The following is a 9646-nucleotide window of genomic DNA, read 5'->3' as shown; positions in this document are numbered from 1 at the left end:
TTATTTATTCAATCATTTATTTTATATCAGTGGGATTTGTGGATACTTAATTTCTGCTTTGGGTTATAATCTTGCAGTGCTTTATTTTTGTCCAACTAGTTCCAGATCTGGCCACTGGAGAGGTCTTTCTCTTGGTTACCGAGTCTCTTTGACATACTCCCATGATTGTGGGTTTCTTTGTTCTGCTTTGTTTTGTGTTTTTTGTTTTTTTTTTTAGCACTTTCTTACTTTCTGACTCTGCAACATCCTTCTGGCTCATTCCATATATTTTCTATAATGCCCCATTCCTAAAATCAGCTATTTCTCCAAGGAGCACTTTTACTGAAGGATGGTATTAGAAACCAAGATCTGGGCACTAAGTGTGCTCATTGCTACTGGGCTACCATTGCTTCTGAGTCATCACAACTGGGGGCAAGGACATGTTTTAAGTGTACATACTAACCAATGGATATGCACTTATCTCTTTCTGTATGTAACCCTCTGCATCCATACTAAACTAAGCATGAGTTTACATGGATGTCTTCAGTGCAATTCCCTTATCCCATGGGTAATCCTATCACAACCTCTGGTTGGCTTATCTGTAGTCTCACACACCACTTACCAGACATTCACTTAATTGTTTACTGACTTAAAAAGAAATTCTAATCATTAATATCCATTACTGGCATTATTCCTATTGATGCTCCCCTTGTCCCAGATTTGGCCAGAGAGATCTCTTTCAATCCACGTCTCTCTCACCTCTGCCAGTCTTTGAGCACCTCACTGCATCCTGGGACAACATATTATGGCCTTGCCTTGTGTTTTCTCTGTCTCAGATATAGAATCAGCCTATCTTCTAGAACCCCTAATCCACCTCCTCTTTTTATTGAAATGTAATTCCACATGCCATACAATTCATCCATTTAAAATGTACAATGCAGTGGTTTTTGGTGTATTCTCAGAGGCATGCAAACATCAGCAGTCGATTTTAGGACATCTCCCTCACCCCAAATGGGGCTACATATCCCCTACCTATCATCCCCTAACATTTCCATCCCTGCCATCCCTCCCATCCCCCTAGACAATGGTGGCATGTGCCTTCAGAGCCTAGAGAACGTGTGCATGTATGTTTGTGTGCACAGGAGCACACACAACCGGCAACTACGGGGCAGGCAGGAGGAAGAGGCAGCATCTGGGAAATCCTGACCACAGAGGATCTGACGCAGAAGGAGAAGTTTCCAAATGAGCGGGTAGGAGAAGAGAGTGGTCAAGTCCCCACAGCAGGGAGTGGGGGTGGCAATGGGTAGGGCAGAGCCCCGATGAGCACCCGAGAGAAGCAGGCAATACAAAGTAATAGTAACTTAGATTGTGGAGTTGAGTGTTTGAGACTCTGCTCTGCAAAGTCTAGTCATGGAACTCTCAGTAATTTAAAGCCTCGGGTTCCTGTTTGTGCAACACTTACCTTTTGCCTTGTAGGTAGAGGGAGCTCACAGGCACATGTAGTCATGGCTGCTGCTTAGAAATGGCACCTACAACATCTCAGCGGGGGAAGAGTGCAGTGGCCAGTCAAGAGGCTTCCTCAGAGGGTGTTCTCTGTTGTACCTTCTCTGTGGGGACAGTGTCCCTGGGCGGGGCTTGCTGGAACCCTCCCAGACTCTGGACATGGGCTTTCCTGGGTTTGCCATTCAACCCACCCCCAACTATGAGGTGAGTACTCAGGTTGGTTGGAAAGTGAGATGCTTCTGGAGAGGAAATCCACTCTGAAGGCTTAGAGAACACTTGAGAAAGAAGCCTATTTCAAAGCATTAAAAAGAGACTCAAAGAAATTCAAAGGGGCTATTGTTTTGGTTTTTATTTTGGGACTAAAGCATGAGTGAAACTTTGCACCCCTCTTGAAATGTATTGTGACCATTGTTTTGTGCCTTAAAGTAACAGATACTCAAAATGCCTATGTAATACTTAAAGAGCTTTGTATTCAAAATTACACAAATACCTCAAGTTGAAGACAATTATATATTTTTTTCTATCACTTTCTTACTGCTACCTATGAGCACCTGCCATTGTGAAACAGTTTCCCATAGTTGTGTACTGTAGAACGTGCAGACTGAGAGCATCCCTGCGTCACTGTGTGAGCAGAGCCTCATGGACTCAACAGGCTGTGAGCGCATACACAACGTCCTCTGCTTATCTTTACGCTGCCTCCTTACTGCTGAAGATAGAACAGCAATTGTTTCCAGGTAGCTCACGTGGACAAAAGTCTTCCAGCTGTTTCTTGTGAAACCTACCACGTTTCAGGGCTGTGAACCTGTCTCTCAGGATTCACGGAAATTTGGGTTTAAGAGTAAAGAATCCAGAGAGTGTAGGCAGATTGGGTTCCTGACGATCTGTAATTGCTACCTTTGCATGCGGCAATAGCATCGAAGCTGGTACATATCGCCCCGCACAAGGATACATTTTTAGGCCCCCTTTGCTTCCTGGTGTAGCCCGAGGGAAGCAGAAGGGACGCGTGCCCATTCTAGAGCTGGGTACCCCCTCCTCTGTCCTGCTGGTGGCAGGGAGCGGCCACTCGAGACCCGGAGACGGACGACCCATGTTGAAGACGGCGGAGCCATCTTATATACCGGGACTGTTAACCCTGTCTCTTGTCCCAGCCGTCACGTCCACGGGTCTCTCAGGTCCAGGGGCCCAGACTTTACGCTAAGATCCCACTTTCCTGCCTACTGTTTCAGGCAAGATAGTTTTAAGACTATGCTTCCATCTTCAGAAAAGTCCGGACAGTTCTGCTTCATTCTTCACACAGCATTTGCTAAGCCGGTTTTGTCTCCCCCGTGTGCTTGATAACGTGCTGGCAAGTGGTTCAGTTTGCCCGGGACACCTGTGTTCTCCTGCAGGTTCTGTGCAGTTAGCTGTGCTCACGGGGACGGCCTCTGCCACTGAGGGCTGCCCTCCTGTATCACTCACACACATTTAACATGGTATAGAAGTAAGCGGGAGACAAACGTCCGGGGTGTGGCAAATCAAAAAGAGTGGCAGCTGAGAGCTGGCTGAAGGTAGATCCTATAGGCAAAGTCCTATAGACAGACAGTAGTACTAGTAACAGAATACCCCCAAACACCAGCCCTACCTTCCTCTCCCAAACTGATACTCGTTGTTCCGGCTCACACTCTGCTCCTGGCGTACATCTTCTATGGAAAAGTACAAAGGAACAAAAGGGAATTAAATTTTATGGGACACCTTAACATTACGGAGGCTGCGCACATCAGTGATTACGGAGATGGGGACTGGAGGCAGATATACCAAAGTTCAAATTCCAGCGTCATGACGTACTAGCCGCAGGATTTGATAAGTAACATAACCTCAGTGCCCTCATCTGCAAAACGGGGATAATTGTACCAACTTCAAAGTCATCAGGACATTAAGTAAAATAACGTGTCTAAACGTCTGAAGTGGACTGAGAAGGAAGTTGATTAGTGGTAGTTAACATCTCCTATTCTGTTCTCATTTCCTGGTGGCAAGTGCCTTACATGCTTATTTCATGAACCCTGCACAATGGGCGTAATCCCTTCCATTTTACAGATGAGGAAACTGAGGCCAAAGAACTCGTGAGGGGAAATAGACACGGTGCTGGTTCTCTTGCAAATGGAGAAATGGAAGCATGGAGTATCTGTGTTAACTCGCGGCTGTCTCAAAGTGGAGCGATCATCGAGCTGGGATCCAAAGCCACGTCTGTCTGAGCTGACCCGCTGTAATGCTCACGGCGACATGTGCTATCTGCATTGACTTGTAAGAGTCCGTTTCACAGAATAGGGTATCCTCATGACTGTCTTGCAGGAAGAGCCAGAGTTAAAATTACTAAGGAAGGAGCTAGCGTCTCTATGCTGCTCTGTCCCATCAAAACCAGGGGCTGTCCTTCTTCATCTGCTTTCTCATATAACCAATCTATGATCGTCTTTCTGCATTCTCCTAATCAACCACACGTGTTTTCTGAGGTTGTATTATCTTTTGCTTGCCTTTTTCAGTTTGTTAAAATACGAAACTTTGGCACTTTACAAATAATTTGTATTTTTCCGACATTCTTTGCTTTTTTGATGGTTCCCGAACAAATTTCTGAATGTCTCTCTTCTGACCCTATTAAAAACTTAGTACAGAATGTGTACTTAGATAATTTAGAAATTTTCATAAAGTTGAACGTATTTTCAAACTTACGTAGTGTCCTTTTTTTTATTAAAAAAACTTTTCTCAGTATAGTCGACACACAAAGTTACATGTTTCAGGTGTGCACCCAGTGACTGACCTCCCCTATACCCACAGCCTGCCCACACAAGCATAGCTACGATCTGTCACCACCAACCTCGTCACAACCCCCAGACTAGGGCAGTGTTCCCTGCGTGGTGTGGTTGCGGCCATTGAGTCGTGCCCCATTCTCGGCTCTCCAGTAAAATCTTCCGGATGATTTCTGTGACTGGATTCATTTGTTGTGGCAAAAGACGGGTTACAGACTCTGTAAAGCAACCCAACAGTACTCCGTACCTGCTTGCGTCTCTTAGTGTTTATTTGGAGTCCCAGTACTGCGCCAAAAGTTTTGTTGTTTAATCTTTTACAAAGCGTCCTAGGAGGTCCAGGAGTAGCGCATCCTTATTCGGCAGGTGCCCGCGCTGGAAAGCTCGCGGCAAGGCGGTGGCCACCGGCCCTGCGCCGCCCTGCCCGTCGCACCCCTGAAGCCGGGGCGGGCTCACAGCACGGTTCGGCGTCCCGCAGCCTGCACTTGGGCCCGAGCACAACCATCCGCTCGGGAACGCGGGGTTCTGCCGCGGCCGCGCCAGGAACGACGTCCTCGAGTGTCCCGGCATCGACGTGAACGTGGGGGTCGGCAAAGGGGCAACGACAGGCACAGGACGAAGGTTTTCCGGGCCCCAGACTCCAGGCAAGCGGCACGAGCGGCTCCGCGCGGAGCACGCAACGACCGGCCCCAGGACGCTTGCACGGCGCACGCGGTCGCGCGCCCGGGCCTCCCCCTGCGCTGCGGACGGCGCCGGGTTCCGCCGAGGACAGGTCGGCTCCGGGGCGGACCGGCGCCTGCAGCGCGCGCGGCGGGAGCGAGTCCGAGCCGCGCTCCCGCGGGACCCACGACCGCGGCGGCCGGCGGGACGCGGTGAGGACCGGCGGGGACGCGGCCGAGCGCGCCGATGAGCGCGCACCCCCCGGCCCGCCGGTCGCTCGGGGCCTCAGCAGGGCCTCGGGCAGGCGCTGCACCTGCCGCGGGTGGGCGGGGCCCGCAGCTTTCCCGCCCTTCCCCGCCCGCACGCCGCGCGCTCACGGGCTCGTGTCCGGACGAGCTGCGGCTCGCGGGCGCGCGGATAACCGGGAGGCCCTTGCGCCGCTGCCACCAGCCCGGGAACCTGCGACCGGACGCTGCAGCTCCCGTTTGCCGCTCTCACGGGCCCCAGGGCGTGTCCTAGGGAGAGCGGGAGTTCTTCCCGGACAGACCCCCTTAGCTTCGCTCAGCCGGCGACCGCTGCCGGCTCCGGCCTCCGCCGGACGACGCTCCATCCCGGACGCCGGGCAGGCGAGGCGGGGGAGAGTGGCCGTGGGAGCGCGGCGTCCCCGGGCCGGGGCGGGGCGAGGCGGCGAGGGGCGGGCCCCGGGGGCGGGACGTGGGCGTGCCCGGCGGCGTGAGCGCGGCGGCGTCGCGCGGCGGGGGCGGGGCAGCCGCCGCAGGCGCACGCCGTAAACAGACAAGATGGCGGCGGCGGCGGCGCCCGGGGCCTTGGGCACTTTGCGGGCCGGTCCCGCTCGCTTGGCGGCCGCTTGCTGCGCGCGGCTGGGCCCCGGGTGGAGGCTGCCCGGCTCCTTGAGGGGCGCGCGGGTCGCGCCGGCGATGTGGGCGCGGGGCTGGGCGCCCGCGGCCGGGGGCTCGGCCCCGCGGAGGGGCTACAGCTCTGACGTGAAGGCGGAGGACGAGCTGCGGGTGCGCTACCTGGAGGAGGAGAACCGAGGTGAGGGGCGCGGGCGGCCGCGGGCCCGGGGAGGGGTCGCGGCCGACGGCCGTGTCGGCGGGCGGCCCGGCCGGAGCCCCCGCCGGCCCCCACCGGCCCTGCGCTCGCGCTTGGCGCCTTCGGAGCCGGAGGGAGCGTCGGGAGCGGCCTGGGAGCGGCCCCGGCGCCCGCGCGGAGGTCTCCGGCCGGGCCGAGGTCGCCGGCCGCGTGCGGTGCTGCTCCGTCGCGTGCCGTCGTCGGCGGGGACCGGCGGGGCCTCGGCAGCCGCAGCGAGACGCCGTCGCCCGGAGACCGCGCCGTGAGAGCCGCGCGTTTCCGAAAGTTCGTGGGTGTGGGGGCGCCGCTCCGGCTCCCCGAAGCCGTCCTGGGCGAGCCTTTGTGTCCGCGCCCGCGCCGCGCTCCGGGCGCCCTTGTGCGTGCTGCGGTCCGTGCCCTGAGCCGCCTGCGGGGGAGGAGGCGGGCGCCGGCGGCCCGAGGGTCGTGCTGGAGCCCAGTTCCCTGCGCTCGCCCGCGGGTCGGGACAGGTAGGACGGACCCCCGGCCGCTAACCGGGACGCGGGGTTCCCGAGCACCTGCCCTCCGCCGAGCAGGACAGCGGGAGCAAGTGGCGACGGCTGCCTTCGCGCTTCCGATGACGGGGCGCCGCAGGGCCCTGGGGGCTTGCTGAGAGCGAGGCCGGGAACAGCGCCAGTTGTGCGGGGCAGTCGGAGGCGGACTCAGGGTTTGGCTTCCCCGGCGTTCGTTCCCCGCAGCGCCGGTGGGAGCAGCGAGGGTTCCCGGGCCCACGGCCTCGGGCCTCCGCGTCAGGGTGTGCGTGGCAGGAGGAACCAGGCCGCCATCGCGGGGCTTCCGCGAGCGCCAGGTGCGGACGCCAGTCCGGACTCCCGCTCGCTGGCCCGGGGCGCGCCGGTGGACCGCTGCGACCTGGTCGGGGTGTGGGTCTGGAGCGGGCGTGTTCTCGGGACGTCCTGTAGGGCGTGCGGGCTGCAGTGTGGCATGCCAGGCGGAGCACTGGAAATTCAGCTGGAAAGTGGACTCGGGAGTGATTGGAAGCCGTTTTGGGTAAGCTTGGTCTTGCTGGGGTGTCGGTCAGGTGTCCCCGCAGCGCTCAGGCACGGAGATTGCAGGCGCAGGGAGCCATACGTACCATACTCCGTGATCTCGGTCCCCATGACTGAAAGGAGTACAGATTGAGGTAGAATTTCACAAACGGTCTGGATCGTCCTGAGGTTAGGATCCAAATGGATCATAGAGAAGAAAGTAAAGCATGCAAGACCATTCAGTAAATCCACACACAGTCACCTTGAAAGTTAAACCCCCTTTCGGAAGTCATGGCTCCTCAACAAACTTGATTCGGCTTCCTTTGAGGGCCAGCTTAGGCTTGGCCCACACAAATGCTTTGGTTTCTAGTGAAGCAGCAATAAGGCGTGCGAAGGAGTCTGCAGGTCGAGGGGTTTCTCTGATGGCTTTGCTTCCGTAGAGGCCAGTCCAGTCCAAAGTTGGAGCATCTCAGCAGCCAGCAAGGAGTAAGAGAGTCCGAGAGTTTTCTCAGGGGCGGGTCAGAGGAGCCCCAAACTGCTGTTTACCCTGTGGGCCCCTTGAGGCTGCTGGAAGCGAGTCCCTGTAGAATGCACTGGCCTTCGTCCGTTGTCGGGGTCGGTATCCGTGATGTGTGGAGGAGACGCAGTTGGCCGACCCGGGTTCTGTGGCAGGTATTTCTTGCTTTCTCGTCTGACCTCCGGTTGTCGGGCAGCAGCGCTGCCCGTGGTTCACCACGGTCTCTCCCTCACAGGTTGACTGCTCACCAGTCATCCTTCCCAGTTGATTGTTCACACTTGTCCTGGGGTTGCCTTTTCTCAAGGCCGAGAACGACTGCTCTGCCCACTTGGAAACTGCCAGTGGCTCCCTGTTGCCTGCAGGGAGAGCCTCCAGTCTCCCTCCCACCTTTGCCGCTCCTCTGTGTCCTTTCGCAGGCACCTCCCAGGATGCAGTGACTTCTCCCAGTCCTCGGGCTTCCACTCACAATCGTGACCCATTCCAGAGATCATCTTTGTGAACCATGTTAGGAAAACTGCTGGCGGAAAGAGCAAATAAGCGAGGCCTTTATGCAAGTCGTTCTGGATACCTGCTCCTTGCTTATAGTTCACGACCAGCTTATCAGGATTTCCCGATTGTCTCTGAACTCTTCCCACTGTCCTCTGAGTTCTTTGCCGACACCACTCTGGTCCTAGCCAGCACCGTCTCCAAGGGGACTGTCACTGGGGTTCTGCCAGCTGGTCTTCCGACATCGGCCTGCTTTTCGTTTTCAGCAGATTGATTTCTTTCATATATTTTTCTCATGTTTTTATTTTTATTTATTTATTTTCTCATGTTTTTGACAACGCATTTTCATACATTTTATGGCATGGGAATTATATTTACAAAAATATATATTAAAGTATATATATGTTTAAGATTCCGTTTATTTATATGAGCGTGTGTGCTAGGGAGAGCACTGGCAGGGGAGAGGGGAGGGACAAGCAGACTCCTAGCCAAAGACCTCAGGATGAGGACCTGAGCCGAAGTCCAATGCTTAACCCACTGAGCCCCCGGGTGCTCCAAGATGTATGTATGTTTAAATCTTTGTTGATCTGTAATTCACATACCATAAAATTCGAAACTCATCATTGATTTTAGTATGTGGAGAGAGTTGTGCCGCCGTTACCACAGCCCAGCTTCGGAACAAAGTTGGATTTATCAGTCCGGACAGAAACCCTGTTTTCTGTAGTCATGACTCCCCATTCTCACACGCCCCTCCCCGCAAAGTTGGGCCCATGTGTCTATTTTCCGTGCAGCGGTGTCGCTGCTGGACGCTGCGCATGACGAAGTCGTAGACGTGGGCTTCGGTGGCGGTTTCCGGTCACCGTGTGTCGGCAGGGCCCATCTGTGCTGGAGCGGGTGTCGGCGCGTCCTTCCGTTTCGGCGTCGGGTAACAGGACGGTGTTTGGATGGAGCAGGACACGCTTTGTTCATCCTTCACACACAATTGGGTCGTTGCCACTTTTTGGATACTGTGAACAATTCATGTGAATTTTTGTGGACGTTTCCTTTCACTTCCGTGTAGTGGAATTGCTGGTTCCGTGGTAATTGTATGGTGAACATTTCGCGGAGCTGCCACACTTCTCCAGGGCGGCTACGGCATTTCACAGTCCCCGCAGGGAGGTGTGGGGGCTCTGGTTTCCATGCGTCCTGACCCGTGCTTGTTCGCGTTCGTGTTTTTGGTTCTAGTCGTCCCGCTGCTTGAGAGGTGGTGTCTCCGTGTGACTTTGTTTCGGACTTCCCGATGGTTAATGATGTAGCCTCTGTCTTCTCTGCAGAAGTGTCTTCTCACAGTCTTTGCCCATTTTTTTTTTTAACTGGGTGTGTCTTTTTATTGTTGAGTTGTAAGAGTTTTTTTTTTTTTAAATATATTCTGGATGCAAGTCCCTTATCAGATCTATGATTTGCAAAAAAATTTCTCACCATTTTGTGGGTTATGTTTTCAGTTTTTCAATGGTGTATTTTGTTTTTTTGTTTTTAAAGATTTTATTTATTTATTTGACAGACAGAAATCACAAGCAGGCAGAGAGGCAGACAGAGAGAGAAGGGGAAGCAGGCTCCCCGCTGAGCAGTGAGCCTGATGCGGGGCTCGA

General features: G+C 54.7%; 2 protein-coding genes across 11 annotated transcripts in view; one reads left to right on the top strand and one right to left on the bottom strand.

Moving 5' to 3' along the window:
* Window positions 1-1860: 1860 nt before the first annotated feature.
* Window positions 1861-5529, bottom strand: LOC123952635 (protein SPT2 homolog). The gene is made up of 3 exons (XM_046021881.1): window positions 5379-5529; window positions 5022-5291; window positions 1861-4982 (listed from the first exon to the last, which is right to left on the bottom strand). The coding sequence occupies exons 1-3, from the start codon at window positions 5527-5529 to the stop codon at window positions 4615-4617; spliced, it is 789 nt and encodes a 262-aa protein (XP_045877837.1). The 3' UTR covers window positions 1861-4614.
* Window positions 5530-5690: 161 nt separating this feature from the next.
* AUH (AU RNA binding methylglutaconyl-CoA hydratase) overlaps window positions 5691-9646 on the top strand; it is a 138264-nt gene continuing 134308 nt past the window's right edge. For 4 of the 10 annotated variants that reach the window (XM_046021937.1, XM_046021936.1, XM_046021934.1 and 1 more), the window contains exon 1: window positions 5697-5975. In XM_046021937.1, the coding sequence (XP_045877893.1) occupies window positions 5720-5975 (256 nt within the window). In that variant the 5' untranslated portion in view covers window positions 5697-5719. Of the gene's footprint in view, window positions 5976-9646 lie in introns of all 10 variants that reach the window. The other 6 variants (XM_046021932.1, XM_046021935.1, XM_046021939.1 and 3 more) reach the window with 4 other exon arrangements.

This window comes from Meles meles, chromosome 11 (genome assembly GCF_922984935.1).
Source record: "Meles meles chromosome 11, mMelMel3.1 paternal haplotype, whole genome shotgun sequence".
Lineage (NCBI taxonomy): Eukaryota > Metazoa > Chordata > Mammalia > Carnivora > Mustelidae > Meles > Meles meles.
The sequence above is the reverse complement of the archived record's forward strand: the minus strand, read 5'-3'. Positions and strand labels throughout refer to the sequence as shown.